The 22,417-nt window shown below is 41.8% G+C and overlaps 1 protein-coding gene across 7 annotated transcripts in view; it reads left to right on the forward strand.

The window, feature by feature from the left end:
- Positions 1–21,917, forward strand: part of OCRL (OCRL inositol polyphosphate-5-phosphatase) — a 52,216-nt gene extending 30,299 nt beyond the window's left edge. For 4 of the 7 annotated variants that reach the window (XM_023553843.2, XM_023553844.2, XM_064277568.1 and 1 more), the window contains 9 exons: positions 3,548–3,658; positions 4,252–4,417; positions 4,686–4,921; positions 12,877–12,900; positions 15,498–15,614; positions 17,240–17,324; positions 17,937–18,064; positions 18,768–18,879; positions 19,300–21,914. In XM_023553843.2, the coding sequence (XP_023409611.1) occupies positions 3,548–3,658; positions 4,252–4,417; positions 4,686–4,921; positions 12,877–12,900; positions 15,498–15,614; positions 17,240–17,324; positions 17,937–18,064; positions 18,768–18,879; positions 19,300–19,424 (1,104 nt within the window). In that variant the 3' untranslated portion in view covers positions 19,425–21,914. Of the gene's footprint in view, positions 1–3,547; positions 3,659–4,251; positions 4,418–4,685; positions 4,922–12,876; positions 13,010–15,497; positions 15,615–17,239; positions 17,325–17,936; positions 18,065–18,767; positions 18,880–19,299 lie in introns of those variants that run through there. The other 3 variants (XM_023553841.2, XM_023553842.2, XR_002786915.2) reach the window with 3 other exon arrangements.
- Positions 21,918–22,417: the final 500 nt, after the last annotated feature.

The raw sequence follows: 22,417 nt of genomic DNA on the forward strand, positions 1-22,417 counted from the left end.
TTAAATATTTCCAATTTAACAGATGAGCAAATGGAGAACTAGCAAGTTTAAATGACTTCTTTAAGAACATTCAGCTAGAAGGAGAGCTGAGATTCAAATCTTAAGCCTGTTTAACTCTTAAGTCTATGCTCTTTCTGCTACCCCACAATGCCTCTATAGTTCTGAAGAACTTACTGGCTAAATATATCTTCAGATACTACTTTTAGCCTTTTTAATTTCTAGTTTGTATTTGTGGGCTGGGAGCCCTGGTAGCACAGTGGTTAAGTGCTCGACCACTAACCGGAAAGTCAGTGGTTCGAACCCACCAGCTGCTCTGTGGGAGAAAGATGTGGCAGTCTGCTTCCGTAAAGATTACAGCCTTGGAAACCCTATGGGGCAGTTCTCCTCTGTCCTGTAGGGTCACTCTGTGTCAGAATCAACCCCACCGCAATGGATTTGGGTTTTTGATATTTGTGGGCTGCTCAGTTTTCTTCGTTTGAATTCTCTTAATCCATTTTTTAAAGGATGTCTTTCCCCAAACACTAACCTCGTGGGTTTAATCAGCTGTGCTTGGTTTTTTTGGTTATATTTATTTTCAGAAACCTGGAATATTTTTAATACTCTATGCATATTAATCCAGAGCTTCCAGTAAGATATTTAAAAAATTTTCCAGTTTCCTGTGTAATTTTGTGTATCTTTAATAAAGGTCTACCTTTTTCATTTTTAATGATTTTCAGATCACACCAAAAAAACAAAACAAAGCAAAACAAAACCCTTGGCCGTTGAGTTGTTTCCCACTCATAGCGACCCTGTAGGGCAGAGTAGAACTGCGCCATAGAGTTTCCAAGGAGCGCCTGGTGGATTCAAACTGCTGACCTTTTGGTTAGCAGCCATAGAACCTAACCACTACACCACCAGAGTTTCCTTAGATCACACAGGAATTCAAAAATGCTTTCTCTTTGAAATAATTTTTTTTAAACAAAATTTACAGATAAGGTTGAAGTTCTCCAATACTTGTTCTCTCCTCCACTCCTGCCTTTGCCGAAACCACCCCCAAGCCAGGCCAACTACACTTAGGAGTTTGGAGTGTATTTTTCTAGACCAGCGCTGTCTAGTAGAGCTTTCTGTGCTGATGGAAATGTTCTATATCTACGTTGTCCAGTATTGCTCTACTAGCTGTATGTGGCTATTGAGCGCTTGAAGTGTGGCTAGCGTGGCTGAGGAACTGAATTTGTAATTTTATTTAATTTTAAGTAAATTTAAGTGGGCTATCAGACAGTACAGTTCTAAACCTTTGTGTATGCTTTTCTATTTACCCATAAACAATATACAGTGAAACCTGTGAGAGCCAGAGCTCAACAGGACTGGCTTGTTTTTCTGGGTCTTGCAAGTTTTCCACCTTTGACAGGGTGCAGTCTTAGCACTTCTCTGTTGCTCTGAATTAGTGGAAAATATTTGAGTTTTCTTCCTTCCACAGGTTCCGGCTTTCTCAGGTTTTACGGTAGTATTGTTTTGTGTGTGGATGTGTATATCATAAATTGACTCATACTGTGTGTTGGCCTGCAAATTTCTTTTTAGTTTATTTTTTAAAATTCAGCAGTTTGTCTTGGAGAACTGTCCATGTTATTGCATAATATCTAGTTCATTGTACTTTTTTTCTTAATTCCTAATTTTGTTGTAATTTCCTTTTCTAAAATGGATGTATCGGGTGGTAAAATCCTATGTTTTTTTTCCCCCGTTATTATCCTTGATGTGCTATTAAGCACTATGAACATGATAAGCCGTTGAGAAAAGGTTTGATTTTATTGAGTAACCATCCCGTCTTTTGGACTCTTGGGTGTACTAGGATTAGAGGCTTTGAAAACCACATTACATTTTTACCGCAGTTGGCATCGATGACTGTTGACCAAGGGGCCAAGTGCTCAATGGCCAGTTAATTTCAGAAGACTTGCAAAAAAAAATTTTTTTTTTTTTGCTGTGGGCTGGAGATCCAGCTGAGATAGTGTCCCCACCCCTGAAGTTGGTAATGTGGTTTGCTGCATTGGAATTTGGTAGACATAGGGAATCTCTAGGGAGCTTTTAAAAATGCAGATGCCTGGACCCCCAACCCTAGAGATTGTGATTAGTAGGCCAAGGCATCTGCATTTTTAAGGCATTCCCAAGTTGATTTTGTTGCAAATGGTCCACAGACCACACCTGGTATTTTGGTAAAGGCCTTGCACTAGAGGTCTAGATGACTTTTGGTATTAACTGTTGCAGTAGGCAAGTTAGTTGATCTTTTTGTGTCTCGATGTTCTCAGCTAACAGGAGGAGAATAATAATCATTGCTTTGATAGACTCATAGGGTTGTTGTGAAAATAAAATGACATATGTAAAATACTTTTTTTGAAATAAAATGTTGCAGAGTTTTGTTAAAGTAGAAGATACTGTCGTTAATATTTATAGCAAAAGCTCATCTTAACCTGGCACTATAGTATGGACCCTGGTGATGCTAAAGTGGTTACTGGATCCTCAATTCTCTTAAGATTTACAGTTCAAATGTGTAAACCTCCCCACCCCACCCCCCAGTCTTTCAGATATTTGGCTCAACTTCGACGTTCTTATATTCCACATTTGCGTCAGAACCTCTGCTGCATACATTAATCTTTTTTTTTTGACATGGATTTTTGTGAAGTTTTCTATTTGAAAAAGAAATTGGTATCTCAATAAGTTAAAGTGCTGTGTTAGTTTTGTTCATTTTTGGCATCAATTTGTATGAAGTTTTAATAATAAAAAGAAGCAGTGATGTCAGGAAGCTTAAAAGTGCTGGGTCAGGAGGCAGATTTTTGGATCTGTTTGTCAAGATGATTTTTTTCTTGGTCATCCTGGTTTTACCGTAATCTAGGACATTTTGTGCAGGCTGTGTTCTAAAATGGCCAGAAGTTCCATTTATTAACATACCTTTGCCATTGTATAATCTGACCATTGATATTATGGTTCTTGGCATTGGGCATAGCAGATAATAGTTAAACCCTGTAATCATATTTTCTGCCATTTCACCACTTTATGATGACTGTTAGAAACAGTTCACAGGTACGTTTTCACGTTGTTAATTTGTACAACGCAGGAAATCATTTTTACCACAACCGTCACATTTTCTCCACCACTAAATAATTTAACAATGGAGCAAGAAAATATTCTTCCCAAGAATCTATTATTGCCAAACTTCTTAACATAGAGGTTTAAGATTTCCAGGAAGTTAGCGAATTAATCTTCACTTACCTTTACCTTAAAATGTGTGCCTCTATATTTCTTAGTCTAATTAGTTGCCTTAGTGACCTTTTAAAAATTGTTAGAGCATCTTGGCAATATATAAATTGGGAGTGCATAAGACTAAAATAAGGACCTGTTTTCTTTCAGGTGAAAGTTGTGGGTGCACTGCGATGTCAGCATGTGTTGGAGAACGTTGCTTACACCACAGTTTGTTTTAAATGATGGCTGTAATGATCAGTTTTTAATTGTTACATAATCTCAAAAGGAGATGAGCTAGGAGCATGTAAGACTGAAAACAGGGTTTGTTTTCTTCCAGGTGAAGGTTGTGGATGAACGGAGGTATCGGAAAGTCTTTGAAGATATTGTACGCATCATGGACAGGATGGAAAATGACTTCCTTCCTTCCTTAGAACTCAGCAGGAGGGAGGTGAGTAAAAATACATGGCCTCCCTGTCTTCTGCCCATTGTGGTTACCACAAAGTAAAGCATCTTACTTAGAGAAGGCAACACAGCAAAGTGTGTGCTCTGGAGTTCAACTGCCTCTGTTCACATCCCTGCACTGCCAGGAGTAGATGTGTGACCACAAGCAAGTGTCTTTACCTCCCAGAGCTGCAGTTTCCTTTTCTGGAAAAAGGGCTGGTTGTTTTTTTTTTGTTGTTGTTAGGATTACGTAAGTCAGTACACATGAGGCTCTTAGAACAGTGCCTGGCACATAGTAAGCCCTCAGATGTTGGCTGCTCTTATTTAATATTTCAGAGTTGCTGGTTAGTTCATATGTCTGGAAATAGGAATTGGTCACGGGATGAGGATCCAGAAACAAGAGAAGTAGCAAGGACCACGTAACTCCTTGTCTGCCAGTGTGGGAATAAGAACATATGAAAGTAGGTGGTGTGAAGCTAGCCCAGTTGCACCCCTGGTGAATAACGACCTTATTCTTTATTCATATTCTCTGTGGAACAATCTAACCGACTTACTTCCCCTGCTAGTGATGCATGTCTGTGTCTGTCTGTTACTCCCCAGTTTGTGTTTGCGAATGTGAAGTTCCGGCAACTACAGAAGGAGAAGTTCCACATCAGCAACAACGGACAGGTCCCCTGCCATTTTTCTTTCATCCCTAAACTTAATGACAGCCAGTACTGCAAGCCGTGGCTTCGGGCTGAACCTTTTGAGGGCTACTTGGAGCCAAGTGAGTTTTCCTTTTACCATTGTGTCTGCTTGTACCATCGCCTCCTGACTCCCATCCCCTCCGTCTTTTTAACTTCTTGTTTTCTAACCACATGTCTCTTACCTTCACGGTCATTATATTTGTGGTACCTCTTCTGTGCACTCAGTCTCTGCCTTTTGATTGCTTGATAGTTTTTTTCAGGACACTTCTCCTGTTGGTTCTCATGCCCTGTTTTGGCTTTTCCACTGGAAGTTTTCTGTGTTACCAGGTATCATCTCTTACATTTCAGATGAGACAGTAGACATTTCCCTTGATGTGTATGTCAGCAAAGACTCTGTGACCATCCTGAACTCAGGGGAAGATAAGATCGAAGATATTCTTGTCCTTCACCTGGATCGAGGCAAAGATTACTTCTTGACCATCAGTGGAAATTACCTCCCAAGTTGCTTTGGTACATCTTTAGAGGCTTTGTGCCGAATGAAAAGACCAATTCGAGAAGTTCCTGTTACTAAACTCATAGACTTGGTAAGAAGCATCCTTAGACACAAACCTCCTTTAGATGTAATTCTCGCCATACTTTGTGCTTTCTGTTTTCTTCGGGACTATCGAGTGATAAATAAGAATGTCACTTTAGTCTAGCACTACTTAGATTACTTCAAGCTGAGAGGACAGGGGAGATGGTAATCTATAGCTGGCTCTTGTCAGGAATGTAATAGACAATACTACGCTCACAGAATAAGATTAAAGGCTCCCCTCTCAAATATAAAACTCTTATTTTTTAAGCTTTTCATACTTTCAAGTCATTTCTATATATATAAGCGTGCAGGTGAGATATGGTAATGGGGGGAGGCAGTATTGTGCCCGTTAAACATAGAAGAAAACTAAGCAACGGAGACATTAACTTGCTCAAAATCAAATAAGTTAGTGACAGACCTGTCTCCCCGATTTTCTGATTCTCAGCCCAGTACTCCTCCCCATACTGCATTATATTAACCGGAGTAAAACTTTGTTACTTACTGAAGCCCAAGCCTGTGAGTGAACTTTGGGACCCCTGCATCAGAATCCCCAGGTTGCTTATTACAAGTTACAGGTTCCTCCCCTTCTCTCCCCTCACTCCCCACCTCTGGCAACAGAACCAGAATCTCAGGGTGCGGTGCAGAACCAGAATCTCAGGGTGCGGTGCGGGGGGGCCAGGGAATCTGCATTTTATCAGCATTCCAAATGATTCTAACGTACATTTGCATTTGACACTTATTTACTGTGATTCATTTAAGAAAGGAAAGGATAATTTCCCCACCACCAAACCAAGCTCCAGTTTCAGTGTCCTTACAAGGGAAGCGCTTATTATCTTCCGTAACATAAATTGATTTAGTACAAGTCCATCCTTCTAAATGAAAAGATTGTTGGATTTGTGTGCAGACCTCTTTGCGCTCTATAAGTATATTCTTGGTCTTTTCCCAAAAGAAAACTAGGTCAGGTGCCCTCCAAACGTTATCATTCACATTAGCATTCTCGCTCTCCTTCTGGCCTAGCCAGAGCAAGTGATTGTATCGTCTGGGGTGGGGGGAGGGCTAGACCGGCAGGCAGGCTGCTGGCTTGTTTGAGTGTGATCTGCTCTGTTGCTATGGAATTGTTTTAGCTGTGACTCAGAGAGCAGATTAAAACACTGGAGTCCAGTCCCTGCATTCTTTCTCGGAATTTACTTGTTTCCCTAGAGCCTTCATGACTGAGTTTATTACCTCTGTTAGAGAGAGAACCATTTTCTTCAGAAATTCATACCCTGACATTCTGATATTTCTCATGAATACTTGTTTTCTTTGCTGCCACCATATTCCTGTCTTTCCGATTTAGTATTTCACCTTTCAGAATACAAATCATTCTAGATAATGAGGTGGTTTTCTCTATTTTTCCCTACCCCCTCCCTTCCATCCCAAGCACCATTTCCCAGCTTTATTTTTGCTGACTTTTCATTATGAAAAATTTCCAATATACAGAAAAATGGAAAGGATAGTACAGCGAACACCCACATACCTCACGTACACATATACACATACACATTTTTTTGCTGTACTGTTTGAAATTCAGTGGTACTATCATGTCCCTTTGCCACTAAACACTTGAGCCTACATCTCTTAAGAAAAATGACAGCTTCTTTGTAGTCCAGTACAATTACACCTAAGAAAACTTAGAGTAATTAACAGTGTCATCTAATATTCAGTCTCTATTCACATTTTTCCACTTGTCCCAAGAATTCCTTTTATAGGCTTTTAAAAACCAGAATCCAGGCTGGGTTCGTGCATTGTATTTGGCTAGGTCCAGTAGTCTCTTTTATGGTAGAACAGTTCTCCATTTCTTTCTTTAATGACATTGACTTTCTAAGAGTCCAGTACAGTGATCCGGTAAAAAAAAAAAAAAAAAAGCATCCACTATTTCCTAAATTGTCTCATTGTTTCCTCAGTATTTTTTAACTTATCCCCTTATACTCCCCCCTCCCCACTCATTTCCTGTAAACTGAAACCAAGCTTTGTTTTTGGTAAAAATGGGGGGAGGCATTATAACACCCTTTGCTACAGCTTTCCCCTATTACTTCTGGAAATAGCTAGAAGGAAGCTCAACTAGCCTAAAAAGTTCTTTTGTTATTTAAAATAGTATCAGGTAATTCAACCACGTTTGCGCATGAATAGGAAGTAGCCAGAATCATTAGCAAAATGAATGGCTCTGTAGAAAGCCCTTTTTCTTTTTGTGGACAAATGATTCCGGGTAAAAAATAGAACCCTGGACCTTTTTTAATTAGAAAATTGCTGAGTTGTTATCAAATTGTATGTGTGTGGTCATCATTTATTCTTTTAAAGCTTTTATTTTGTAGGATTTAGGGTTCTAATTCTTTTTGCATTCTGTTGCCTTTCAGTGTTATTAAATTCCTGTATCTCATTAATGAGAAATTATCCATATTAGTATGGGTCAGTAAACAGAGGAATCTAAGATTATCTGTACCCTATTCTTAATACCTTCCCAACCTGTTTTGACTTGATTTTGGCCTTCTGAAATGCTTTCTTAAGTCTGATGTTTGTTCGTGTTTGTTCCAAACCCCAAGATAAAATTTCATATCCTATAAGGCCATGCTGTTAATAATTGGTACTTGATCTCTATTGTGTCGTTTGCTTTAAATATTGGTGAAGCCAGATATGAGTTCAGTGCAAATGTTGAATCTTCATGTACTGTCCAAGAATGATTCTTTCGCCACATCCTCTTCCCACCAAATACCGAGTGAAATAACTGGCATAAGTCCTTCTCATTCTTCCTGTTCCTCTCAATGATAGTGACTTCTGCCAGTGTCTAAGACTCCTAGAATAGTTGGGATTAGCACCAATAACCAACGGATGAAAATCTACTGTTTGTGATTACCTTTATCCTGTTCCAGAATTAAGATATATTTTTCTGTTTTATAAAACTAAATAGCATATAATCATCAATATGTATTCTCTACATGCTGAATACAAAGTATTATAATGTGGGTTCCTATAATTTAGTGGTGATGTTAGTATACTTGTATGTACAATATGGCTAAATTCTAAATCATGGTTAATAGGGAGTTTGGTTAATGTCCAGTGTGTTTGGTAAGTCAATATCTTGGCAAATCATTTAAAATGAATGTTATAGAGCTTAGAATTTGTATTAGCAATAGATTCCTGTGCTGTTTACTCAAGCCCCTCTATGCTATAAAAGTTTATTGATTGACCAGCTAATCTCTATAAATTTCAATCTCAGAATCAGCCTATTTTGACTTTAATGAATGTTTGGTGCATGTGGCATTCACATGACCAGAAATGAGAAATTCAGCACATAAGACACTGGAGTAGAAAAATGATTTCGGGAGAGTCATAGAAGTTTATAAGTTAAGTCCAAGGATGTAAGGAACCTGCATCAATATGTTGGGTGAGCAGGCTCTTCCATCTTGAATAAAGGCGAAAGAAAGGAGCAAAATAAAAAGACCAGGTGTGAAAAATTTTAAGATTTCCCTGGAAAGAGTAAGGAATAAGGATAAAAGTGGGGGATGCTGGGTAGGTAGAATGGGAGCAAATGGTAGAGAGCCTTGAAACCGACGGACGATCCTCTGCTTGAGCCCGAGGACATCTAGAGCCACCAGAAGGCTTTGATGATTAGTATGAGGTTGTAAGTCAAACATTCTGGGGTTGCTTGCAGAGTGGACTAATGGAAAGGAGGAGACGAAGCTTGAGCTTGCCAGATTTGGTTAAGGGTTGTCGTTGTAAATATAGAGATGAAAAAAATACAGGGCGGGGTGGAGAAACTGTTCGCTTGGGGACATGCCTATTAGGAGAACAAATGCCAAAAATACGGAATAACAGCTTAGTAATTAATCCATCCCTGGTGATCTCGTCGCTAAGTGTTTACTTTTCCTTACTGATTCTAACCACTCGTTTCTTATCCTGTTAGGTGTATAATTTGTATTTCTTATTCCACATTGAACTAACCCCTTTCCAGAGCTTCAGTTTCTGTTAAATTTTCTGCCTTTTATTTTATTTATTGTGGTTTAAGTGAAAGTTTACAAATCAAGTCAGTCTCATACAAAAACTTATATACACCTTGCTATTTTTTTTTTTATGTACTCCTACAGGGTCGCTATGAGTCGGAATCGACTCAATGGCAGTGGGTTTTGGGTTTATGTACTCCTAGCTGCTCTCCCCCTAATGAGATGGCACACTCCTTCTCTCCACCCTGTATTCCCCGTGTCCATTCAGCCAGCTCCTGTCCCCCTTCTCATCTCCCCTCCAGACAGGAGCTGCCCAAATAGTCTCATGTGTCTACTTGAGCCAAGACGCCCACTCCTCATCAGTATCATTTTCTGTCTTATAGTCCAGTCCAATCCAATCCCTGTCTGACAAGTTGTTCTGCCTTTTATTTTTAAATTGAATCTTGGGCCTCTAAGGTCTCTTACATTACTTCAGCATGCGTTTACTACTGAGAAGCTCCTAGGAGGGTGAATGGTGGGTTAAAGAATGATTTGCACTGCATTTGGTGGGTGCCATTGTTGCCCCACTCGAGCAGTCTAGAACTAGGTCCACTTTTTTTTATGAGATCAACACATAGCCTTCTGCAGAGAGTGGGCGGGTCAGCTGAACTAAGTGATTAGTAGTTAACCTTAGAACTACCTGAGGAGTAGGCTGCTGATTAAGAGGGACTAAGTAATCTGTTTCTGTTTTCAGAATTGATCCTAATGTTGAAATAAATATAATTTACACCTACTTTCTCTATGCCTATACCCAAAGAGTAGACTCTTAAGGCGAACCTGCTGCCCCTTCACCAGTATCTAATCAAAGTCCTTTTGATTCTTCTTTCAGTTTTTTCTTGTATCCATTTAATACTCTTTTCCTGTTATTAAAGGTTTTACTCTCTCATGCTTGTCCTGCCTTCTTGATAGCCTTTTAATGATTCCCTTCGCCTCCATCTCTCTTAAGACCCTTCAGCATTTCCTACTCAGGGCTGTCAGATTGATCTATGATACTGCTTTGGGGCCTATCATATACTTGCTTACAGGTAGTCAGTGGCTCCCCCATGCTTGCTGAATATAATCCAGATTCCTGAGCCTGCCCATTAAGGTCTCCCATAGTCTGACTTCAACATACCTTTTCAGATTTATTTCCTGATATTTTTCTCAACATACCCCATGCTCACCACAAGATAGATGCCTGACTTCTCCCTAATCTCCCCTCATGATTTACCTTCTCTGCACCTTTGCTTAATTCTGCCCCCTCTACTTGTAATGTCCCCTTCCTATCTCTGCCCTTTATGATCTTATAAATATTTTAAGGGCTAGTTAGGTCCCACCTGGATTGTGAAGAGTCCTCAGAAAGTCCTGGCTGAAAGCCATCTCTCCTTCATTTGAACCCTGTTCTGCTTGTTTGTTTGCTTTTTTTGTTTTTTCTTTGAATACCATCTATTGAGAACTTGTATTTGTGAATTATAACAATATGAGACTGTAAATTCTGGAACTCCTCACCCCGACTCGGTTACAGGCCAGGGTCTGGGCCCACGTCGTTTTCCTTTATGTATCTTCATTTCTATCCCCCTGCCCCGTCCCCAAAAGGGGATATTTAGCCCAGTGCCTTATACTGGCAGATGATCACTGTTCAAAGAAAACTTCTTTGAGGGCCTCGCCTGACAGGTTAGTATATAAAAACTGTGCCTCGTTTTACTCATCATGTGCCATGCATTCATGGGAGAAAAAATAGAGAAGTCTGTCAGACCCAGGCGGGTTCTCTATTTGTTAACAAGTAGTCCTAAATTTTAAAAAAGGCTGTACGTGAAAAATGTGTTAAATTAGATGTTTGGCATTCAGAATTCACTTTCACATTAAAAAGTGATGTAACTACAATACGATAAATATTGTATAATTCATAAAGCACTACTACTCTGATTACTTTTTATTTGACCTTCAGTGTGGTATTTAAGAGTCTAGGTAGCAAAATTATAGAGACAAGAAAAAGATCAGGGTTTCAGCAGGATGGGAGAGGGACAAATAGATAGATGGAGCACAGGGCATATTTAGGCCAGTGAAACTTCCGTATAAATACTGTCCTGGTGGGCACATGACGTGCGTTTGTCAAAGCCCATAGGACTGTACAACACAAACAGTAAACCCTCATGTAAACTGTGGACTTTAGTTACTAGTAATGTATTAATAATTGGTTCATCGATTGTAACAGATGCACCACAGGAATGCAGACGATAATAGCAGGAGAAACTGTGTGCAGGGGAGACAGGGGTAGATGGGAACTCACTACTTTCTGTACAGTTTTGCTGTAAACCTAAAATTGCTCTAAAAAATGATCTTCAAAAGGCATCTAGGTAAGCTCACAAAAGCTTGTCTAATTCATAAAGTATCTAATACTAAAAAACCCAATCGCCATATACAACAGTAGTTTGGGGAAATGTATTCAGCATTACAACTTGGAATGTCGGGGCACACTACCACCCCCCCACCCCCCGTGCATTTCTGACAGTAAGATTGGAATTTCTCCTGTTACCTATCAGAAGTGAGACGTGTGATTTTTACTTCAGTTCTCAGTGGCCTCTAGTGGGAGTGGGAGGATTCCAGTTGGTAGTCGCTGGAGGGGTGAGGAGCTTTGAAAGACTCAGGCCGTCTGCTGACTTATCCACCTCCCCCCCTTGGTTTTAGGCTGCTTCCCTGTCCCTATGAGGTAAATATTATTATCCCTGTTTAGAGATGAAGAAACTGAGGCTCTATGTAGTTTTTAGTAACTTGCCTAAGGTCTGTACAAAATTAATAAGAGGCAGAACCAAGATTTGTACCCAGGTTTGTCTATTACCAACGTCTCTACTCTTTGTGTTAGGCATGCTGCCTTGAAATGAGGGCTTCTCACTATCTTTAGCCTGTTAAGGAGTGGAATACATTCTCACAGCTTTCTCCTACCTCTCTGTCCAGGAAGCAGTCACACTGTCCTTTTTGAGTTGTCTAAGGGAGCATATAGTGGTAAGGGCTGTGGAGTCAGTCAGACCTGGGGTTCTAATCTTGATTCTGCTGCTTACCACCTAATAGTAAGCATGGCCTTGGGCAACTAATTTAATCTCTCAGAGTCTCAGTTTCTCCCTCTGTAAAATGGGAATACCACCTACTTTGCATGTATGTACAGATTAAATGTCATTGTATATAAGCACTTTGCACAATTCCTGATACATGGCAGATGCTCACTAGGTGGTGGTGGTAGTTATTGTTACTGTTATTATTTGAACAAAATAACACAAAAGACAGAAGATAAAAAAGCTAGTGTCTTCTCTCCCCCCGCTCCCTCTTATACCCTGTAGGAAAAGACAGTAGGGGATAGTGGTGGATCTTCTGGTCCACAAAGGTCTGAAATGAAATTCATGTACATTCTAGAGTTTCGGTACTCCAAATTTTTTTTTTAGGGGCCTTTGAGGAGGGATCCGGGTATGGAGAGACAGAAAGGAGTCTGGAATGCTGCTCAGGAGGCTAGCTAGGGTGAGAAGAATGGCAGTGGAGAGGAGAGAAGCTTACTGCCTCCTTCCCTGTGGCCACTGTCAGGCCCACAACCAGATCCTCCCATGGCAATGGCATTAGGACAAGGGGAGAAGCAGCACAGGACAGCGAGCAGGGCTGCCTCGGGAGGAGGCATCTGTGGGCATTTGGCTGGGCCAGCCAGCAGCTGAAAAAGGGCATAAAAGTTTAGGGCTGTACGTGTATGTTTCTTGAACAATATTCTCAATAAACTGCACCAACTTGCATAATAGAGAACTTTGCCTATGGAGAATGTGTTCCATTTTCTGCCATCATAATTTATTTGAAGAATTCAAAGCTGTTTAAAGCATATGTGTCTAGTAAGCTAGTGAGTTCTAATAATACTGATCTGTTTCTAATTCTATAAGTTAATTCTAATCATTTTCTATCTGTAAATGACTTTCTTTTCCCACTCTGCTCTCAGGAAGAAGACAGCTTCCTAGAAAAGGTAATGCAGTCCATTGGTGATAATGAGAGTTTCCCTGTGCTTGATTAACACTTAACTGTGGTCCCTGGAATGTGTCCCTAGGCTTACCTATTCAGAGACCTCTGACTCGGTGAGAATCCCCCAAAGTCCTGCCAGCTGCTGTTGAATGTGTCTGAAGGATAAGATAGTTACTGCACGTCAAGCCGTTGAGACTCAATAGATGAAAGCAATAGGACTCAAGGTTCTAGATTTGCGTTTTCGAAATGAGAAGTGACTAAAGAACTGTCTTAATGTATCTGAAAGCTCATGAGGTGGAGGAGGGTACTGCTTAACTGTCCTCCATTTCCAATGGTAGTCGAGAAATAAAGCATAGAATAGAGTCATGGAGCTGAACGTGATCTTAAGAGATCATCTGGTCTAGCTCTCTGCCTTCCGACAGGGCAAAGTAATTTCTCCATTGTAATAGACCAGACAAATAAGGCCCAGGAAGGTTGAGAAACGTGCTAAAGTTTGGGGTGGGGTGGAGGGTACTAGCAGGAGCCGGTGTGCCTCACTGCATCTCCATCATCAGCCTGGAGAGCTACCTGGCTCCACACACGACTATTGAGTAGAAGAATCTGGAATTGATAAAAATTCTTACAGCACTTTCATACAGTATCTAACATGACCTCCCTGTTCGGTGGAGCATGTTTAATGTATTTTGATGACAGGGGTGGTGTTCTGTTGTTGTACTTTAGTCATTAGCACTAAAGTTATAAAGTGTGAGTGTATCAAATGCTGAATGTGTCTTGATTTCCCTTTGAAAATTAGAGTTCAGGATAATCTTGTGAGATTTTTTAAAAGTATTATCTCTTGTGCATGATCTTTCTCTAGACTTCAGAGACACAAGTGTGCTTTTTCCTGTTATCACACCTGAATTTGCAGATGGATAGCGGATGGTGTATATAACCTACTGACACTTTATTAACCTTTTAAAACCACTGATTTGAGAGAGCTTTGCTTCCTAGCCCTTCTCTGTTAATAGCAGGCCATGTTCTGCCTTTTTATCTCGGACAGTGCCTTGCGTTGCCTTAATGCCTTAGTACATGAAAAGCTCCAATTGGCTGTCAGATTTTTTTTTAAAGTACATGAATCGGTGCTGAATAATTTATAGATGATAAGTTTGGAGGCATCTGCTAGAGAATCTGTACATGTGTTGCATTTGGTCCAAAAAGTTAGCAGAGTGCATCATGGACAGTGTTTTGGCTCAGACATCCTGTGGATGCCTGGATTTAGTATTTGCAACTGGAAAGAAGTTAGTGGATGAGCCATTGATAGTAGTTCTGGTAACTAGAGGGAATACGAATATCAAGTGATTGACTCCCAGGGAAAGAAAGAAAGGAAGCAAAACAATTTAAAGGAAGTCGATTTTAAATGGTAACCAGCTGTCATACTCCCTTTTCTTCCTTTTCTCCTCAAAAAGGCACAGCAGGTTTTAAAAGGTCATTGGTGCCTATTAAAGAACACACTGTTAAAAAGAGACCTCCGCTCTGCTGTGGTCTACAGTAGTGGAATGCTGATTTTCTTTCCCTTAAAGCTACATGGCTGGGAGTTGCGGATGGAGTTTACAGATTGCACAATGGTGTGCAAGAATTTCCTAAAGTTGAACACACATATATATGATTTTAAGTGGGAGGTGGGGGGGTGGGGGAGATGCAGAAAATTGGTCACAGTTTACTCCACTGGGGTTTTTCTGAAAGCTGCCTTTTCACCTCTTTCAGAACCTTTTTTCATAGAATTCGACTATATATAAACATTAGATAATTGAGTTTATTCCCCAACCATTTTTAAATTCAAATTTAGCTGTTGACCTAATGTATGCCACTTCTGGATTTTGCTCTTACATTCTTTCAGAAGAACCTAAACAGAAAGTAGAAAGATGGGTGGACAGGGTGAGAGCCCCTAGAAGTTTTTGCCAGGCTATTAATATGAACTCGGATCCTAGACTTTTTACAGTATTTCTGGCACTTGGTTTCCTGTATTCAGTTTAGTTTTTGGATCTTACAGCTTGTGAGTTTTAGTGCCTTAAGTTTAGAACTTCTATCAAGCCTGAAGTATCCATGTGGGTCTAATGTGAAGAGTTGTCTTTAATTCCTGAGAACAAAAGAACCTCATTTCAATCAAGAAGGAAAATAGTAATATTTGTGGCAAGACCTGAAAGTAGAATAAGTTAAAAGTAAATAAAAACATAAGTGCAGACACTGGTGTCTCGAAGTACTATATGGACAATTATAATTTTGTGGTCCCCAGGTCGCCAGTGATATGTGGATCACCAGAGCACTGGTTCTCAGTGTCAGCCTTGAAAGAATTTCGAGCAGACCATGCATCCACATGATAAACCTAATAAACCCAAATGAAACGTTCAACAGTTAAGTGAAGCATTTTGGAAAGGAGACCTTTTAACCATGGGAATCAGTGTGGAGTGTCTGCTGACCAGGGGTGTCCCCAAGTGAGAAAAGAAAATTCTTGAGGTGAAGATCAGATTGTGCCCACATAAGCAGAATTTGAAGGAGATTAAGTTACATGCATAAGACTTTATTCTGAGACACCTTTGATTCTCATCCTTTTTCATCTGTTAGGAGAAATCTCTTCTGCAGATGGTTCCCTTGGATGAAGGTGCCAGTGAGAGACCCCTTCAGGTCCCCAAGGAGATCTGGCTTCTAGTCGATCACTTGTTTAAATATGCCTGCCACCAGGTAAGTGAGAGCAGGCCTTCCCTGCAACTTTACATACTGTGGGGTACTAAGCCACTTCCATGCAACAGCACTGTCAGATCACCTGAGCTGGTGGTAGTATCCCTATTTTTTTAATTTTATTTATTGTGCATCTACAAACGCAACCAAATACCTAAACAATGTCAAAAAGACCGAAGCTGAGAAGAAAGGTCTGGCCTGATAATATAAATTTTGTGTTGGCTGGTACGGAGAGATCGATGAAATCACCTCCTTTTCGAGCTGAAGTTCTCAACTATCCAGCCAAAGTTGGTCGGAACACAAGAGGCCATGATCTTGTGGTTCTCCTATGAATTATCCCAGCCAAAGCCCTCTAGTCATGCCAGCTGCTCCCACGTGCCAGGACTCACAAACTTCCTCAAAGGCCAAGGCCATGAGCATGGCACTCTCCAGAGCATCTTAGGACAATGCATGTTATTGACACATGGCACACTTTTTTTTGTATTTTTTATTGTGCTTTAAGTGAAAGTTTACAAATCAAGTCAGTCTCTCATACAAAATTCATATACACCTTGCTATGTACTCTTAGTTGCTCTCCCCGTAATGAGACAGCACACTCCTTATCTCCACCCTGTGTTCCCTGTGTCCATTCAGCCAGCTTCTGTCCCCCTCTGCCTACTCATCTCCCCTCCAGACAGGAGTGGCCCATAGTATCCCTATTGACACGTGGAAGCTGAAGCATGCAAGCCAAGTGATTTACCTCAGAATTCAGTGTAAGGGTAGTGGTGGAACCTGGGCCAGAACTGAAAACGCCTGTCTCTTCAACCACTTGGTACCTGAGTCTTTGATGCCAACTGTAGCTTTCATGTAGGCAGACTTCAAACTCATTTTTTTGATTTGGTCCTAATTTTTTTTTTTTAATTCTATCTAAAGTACTAGCCATCCCCTCCTTCTCAAACCCATCGCCCCAAAACGGAGAAATACCTTGGGATCAAATTGAAGGATCATTTTTTCTTACCCATTGAAGAATAGCATTGCTTGAAAGTAAGGCTTAGTATGAATGTGCCATTACTCCTTCCCTAGCATTCAGTAGTATCAGTATTTGAATGTAGATATGCTGTTGGGTTTTTTGTTTATGCCGTTGGGAAGGTGCCCTGGTGGCTCAGTGGTTAAGCACTGGGCTGCTAACCAAAAGGTCGGCGGTTCATACCTACCAGCCGCTCCGTGAAAGAAATATGTGGCAGACTGCTTCCGTAAAGATGACAGCCTTGGAAACTCAATGGGGCAGTTCTACTCTGTCCTGTAGGGTTGCTATGAGTCAGAATCAACTCGACGGCAATGGGTTTGGTTTCTATTTCTTGTTGAGAGGCTAGAAGTGAAACACCTGGTTTCCTGATCGGTTCCCCTGCCATAACCATAATAGGCTAAAACCTTTAAAGATAGTTTTCTCCTTTGAAATCAAATTTCGCACAGATCACAGAGGTGACATAGGGAAAAAGTGCCATTTTTCACACCTCCATCCCTAATTACTGGTACACATACCACCCTTCCTTTTTGCTCCCTTGCTGCTCTCCCGATCCCTGGTTGATCTTCAGAACCTTAAGGGTGATTATCTTGCCTTGTTCCCTTCATTCTGACTTCTTTGGTAGGAGGACCTGTTCCAGACCCCTGGAATGCAGGAAGAGTTACAGCAGATCATTGACTGCCTGGATACCAGCATTCCTGAGACAATCCGTATCCTTTCCGACAAAGGCTTAGAAAGCTCAGCAAGTACTTGGCCAAACTCTTCTTCCCACCTACATTCAATTTGCGTGTTTCCATATTTATTTTCTTCATAAAACTGTCTGTTATTACAAGGTAGTTGTTGACTCTGTGGTTGTTTCTCAGTTCCTTTCAGGAGCTATTGACCTCTCTCTGCTTCAGGCTCTTACGAAAAGGAATCAAGAAGTAGGTACCAATGACTTTTAATAGGAGTGGAACATAAAACCCATATCACTGGTGCTGTTCTCCTTCAGGTGACTCCGGCCACCACACAGACTGTCACTAGGACAGGGAAAAGGATAGAGGACATTGGTGGCTAGTTCGTAGAACTGATTCAACATGAACTATCATCCTGCAGGCTATATTCCCCTGGCACTGAAGTTGGGCCAAAACCTCTTAAGAGTCTCTGATCAGTTAGTAACAACTCAGCTGCAGGATGCTTGGGCCAATAAAATATCAGACATAGTTAAGATCAGTGTGCCCTGAGTCAGAGGAGGGAAATCACCTCTGAGGGAGTGTGAGTAGGCTGGGCCTGCATGTTGTCTTTTCACTGGAGCCCCTTTCCCTTGACTTGCACTCATCCAGCTGGCAGTAATCACTCTGTGGCTGAAGCGCTGCTCATTTTCCTGGAAGCCCTGCCAGAGCCAGTCATCTGTTATGAGCTGTATCAGCGATGCCTTGACTCTGCCCACGATCCCCGGATCTGCCGGCAGGTGGGTTTTATTCATTCTCCCACATTCTGAGGATGTTTGGGTCAGGTTCCCCCATACAGAAATCATCAAGTTTATAAAGACTGCCACCTCCGTGGTGGGATGGATCAAGATCGGTTATTCAGGGCAGGTTGCCAGCACTGATAGCCCTTACATTTTAGGTTTAGCAAATATTTCCTGGTATATTTGCTACCTATTCCCAGGTGGCCTATTTCCATTTACAGAAAACATAGTGGGAGTGGACATGTCTACTATGAGATAAGATTGGTGAAGCTAACTGCATGGAATTCTGGCTGACATTACCAGGAAGGGTGGGTAACACTTGGGAGTCTTTCTTTTTTTTCTCATTGGTCTTTGTTTGTAATTCTGAAATCATTTTGATGCATAATAGCCAAGAATACCTCTGAATCAGACTATGACATTGTAGAGAAAACCATTCAGCTTGAAAAGGGCAGATTCACACCGACCTGCTTATTGAGGCAGGTAGGGGTGTGAATGCATGATGACCACATGGCCTGGTGAGTGAGCGGACTGGGACCAAACAGTGTGACCCTTTCTGACTTGGAAGTTATCATTTGGCAGTTATAATACTGGAGGATTATGACAGATGAATGGAATTCTATAAGGGTTAAATTATCAACTACTTTTATGGAAGCTCTAAGTTCTTCTTACTCCCTATTTTCCCACCCCCTTTTTTTTAAAACAGGTGATTTCGCAGCTTCCAAGATGCCATAGAAACGTTTTCCGCTACTTGATGGGTTTCCTTCGGGAACTCTTAAAATTCTGTGAATACAACAATGTCAGTGCCAACATGATTGGTAAGCATGCTCCATAATGATGGCTGCTCGGGGGTGTCTGTCAAGGAACAACCTGTGTACAGTTTGTACAGTGTATACCCTACATAATGTACACCAGTTGTCAAGTCGGCGCCAACTCATGGCAACCTCGTGTGTGTCAGAGTAGCACCGCACTCCATGGGATTGTCAGTGGCTGATTTTTCAGACATAGATCACCAGGCCTTTCTTCTAAGGCACCTCTGCATGAACCCCAACCTCCAGCCTTTCAGTTAGCGGCCCAGTGTGTTAACTGTACTACCTAGGGACTCCACTTGACGTATAGCACATGGCAGTCACTTCCCTACTGTCCTCATCCCCTGTCCCCCCAGCCCCCAACTCTGAGGTTTTGCTTGGGTTACGTCTGACAAAGGGTTTTTCCCTTTTCTTTCTCTCGCCGTCTAGCCACTCTCTTCACTAGTCTTCTCCTAAGGCCTCCACCAAACCTTATGGCAAGACAGACTCCGAGTGACCGCCAGCGTGCTATCCAGTTCCTTCTGGGTTTCCTGCTTGGGAACGATGAAGACTAATTCTCTTCCTCTTAACAGTTCTCCAAGATTCCAGAGCTGGAAGATCTTGGGCTCCAAGTGTTTCTGAGTGGTTTGAAAAGTTGTGCCGCACGAAGGGTCTATTGCAGTTTCAGGGCCGTTGTCATAAAAAGGTTTTGTTTATGATGCAGAAGGAAGAGAGTTTCCCAATCCCTCCTCTTCCCCTTTACCATATCCTACACAGCAAAATACTTCTAGACTTATATTGCCAAGCCAAAGTTACCATATTTTGGTGTGTTTGTGTTTTCTCCTTATAAGGCAAAGAGATCTGTATTTACACTCCTTTACCTAGGGATATGTTCGTTGCCCTCCTACCCAGTCGTCATGATTGTCCTTTAGCACCCTAGGTCTAGGTTCTGAGATGTTCCCACTCTAGGCCTACAAGCACTACTTGTTGTAGTTCAGACTTGTCTGTAACCCTTCACCTAAAGCACTTTTGGCCTACTCCCTCTTCGTATCACTCCTTTGCACTCCACTCCTCTAGAACTATCACTTCGAAGGAAGTCCGGGTTAGGCTAGCAACCCCTTGGGTGTCTTCAACAGTGAGTTAACTGTCTACATGTGGTTGTTAATGCATTTCTGCATTTCTACTACAGTAGTGTCTTCATATGTCTGTAACATTGGCCTTTTCATGGGTCTGCACTGGGTGGAACCGCATTCTCTTAGATCACATTTAGTATCATAACTTCAGGGACTATTGCAGATAACGTCCCATTCATCTGGGAGAATCACAAGCAGAATGAAAGCATTTTGAGTATTTCAGGAGTGACAGTATTCACGTTTGACAAGTCCTGCTTCCTCCTGTCCTTTTCTTGTTATTCTTTGGATGATAAAAAAAAAAAATCCAAGTGTCCGTGGAAGCCACCGGCTCTTAGAAATCCACCTCCAGAGCAACACTTGCACCATAGTGAGCAAGGGAGTCCGTACCTCATGCTGTTCTCTCAGATACACTGCTCCTTCCCACAGCAGGGGTATTGAGGCTAACCCTTCCAGCCCCCTCTGCAGTCTCATTCCAAGGGGCAGATGTAGCCCCCTCCCTCAGCAGAGTCAACTCTAGGCTCTACAGCCAGCTCCTGCAAGTAGAGGGTTTATAGACTCCCCTTGACTCCCACAGTCACCTTGTCCAGCGCTGTGTAAAGAGACTATGGACAATGGGACCAACCAAGTACCTTACTCTCCCACCCGAGACAACCCTCTGTGCTTTGTATTTATTCAAGCTTGGAGGGGCAACCTTTAAAAAAAATTAATCTATGTTGGTTGGCAAACAAGCCACCAGTGCAAAACTGCCTGATACAATTGGCTTCCTCCTAACTTTCTTCCATTTAAACCACTCTGTTAACACTAAATCTGAGGAGCATAACGTCCAGGCTCTGGGCATGGTCTCAGGCATTGACTCCATGACATGACTCTTCCAATACATCTAAGGAGAGGGGCGTGGGGAACAGCACCACTGAATGGCCCTCCGATTCTCCCGTCTGTTGAAGGTTGGGTTCTTTGGGGGAAGAAAAGGTACGTATCTTGGAATATACTAGTGAAACCCTTTCCTGATTGGGAGTTGGGGAAATAGCAATCGTTACCAAAAGCCAAATAGCCGAAGATCTGATAAGTCGGGGGATAGGTGTTGAACTTAGTTACTGGATGACTGAGAAGAGTTTTGTCATCTCCACTAGGCCAGAAAGTGATGATTGCAGAGGCAGATTATAGGTGCTGGGTCAATGTAGTGACACAAAGACAGGGAAATGCCCCTTCTAGGCATGTTTGCTGGTGTGCTACCAAACTGGGGTCTTTGAATGACCAGAGGTGTGGCTAGCGGGGGCTGTGTGCAGCACGTGTGCAGCTGTCCTTCTTCGTATGGCAAAAAACACTAAGTTGCTTTACCGCCTCCACCTTCTTCCCAGCTCTGGTCCTGGGATGTCTACAGGATTGAGGGTTTTAGACAATCTCTGGGTAGGGGAGACGAGATAGACCAGACATAAGGAGTCTGCTTCCCTCCTGTGCCTATTCCAGGACTCCAACCTCTAATTCCTAAGTACCTCGAATGGACTGTTTCATAGCTCCTCTGACGTAGGCTTTCCCATCCAACTGGTCGAGAAGGACTCTGCATTGATCGATTTTAGGGAAGAGATGGTTCAAATCCTAGTGGTGAAGTTGCATTAGTCTCCCTTTCACTGTTTTCTGGTTCTTATTCTGTAATTGTTTGTTATATTTCCCCCAAATGTCTTGGTCACTAAGCAGAGCTGCTAGTGGGATTCTGTATTTTAGTGTCATCTTTTTTTATTATAATTTATTGCAAATTTTCTTCTGAATAAATGTATGTTGTGTGGAAAAGTGTGGTTTTGGGTAGGGAAGAACTGAGGAGGGAGGCTTATTTCACTGGGTCCCACTTGCCCTTGCTGTAGAGCCCATCAGCCATGCCTGTACTGTCATTTCTGGCCCATTACAGGGAAATACCATTTGCAAGCAAGAATTTTCAGTGTATTTGCCAGCAGAGATGAGAAGAGGAGCCCTGGTGGTGCAGTGGTTAAGCGCTTGACTGCTAACCTAAAGGCTGGCAGTTCAAACCCAGCAGCCGCTCCACAGGAGAAAGATGTGGCAGTCTGCTTCTGCCTTGGAAACCCTGTGGGGCAGTTCTACTCTGTGCTATAGGCTCAGTATGAGTCAGAATTGACTCAACAGCAGTGGGTTTGGTTTTTAGAGATGAGCAGAAACCATGCATTTTCAGAGGCTAATAAAGAAGTCACATACTTTAAGAGGCTAGCCAACTACCCTTATTTTAATCTTAAGAATTCAGACAACAAACTGATCCTGTTAGAGGAAAGGATGTTTATTCTTAATGCGTGTAAATATCACGCTGGTTAGAGCCATGATCCCTCCGCCCAGAGATCTGGCAAGCCCCAGTGTACACATTTTGGGAGAAACCAATTGTCCTTGCTAACATAACCTCATGAATCCGAATCGACTCTACGGCAGTGGGT

This window comes from Loxodonta africana, chromosome X (genome assembly GCF_030014295.1).
Source record: "Loxodonta africana isolate mLoxAfr1 chromosome X, mLoxAfr1.hap2, whole genome shotgun sequence".
In the NCBI taxonomy this organism is placed as follows: Eukaryota; Metazoa; Chordata; class Mammalia; order Proboscidea; family Elephantidae; genus Loxodonta; species Loxodonta africana.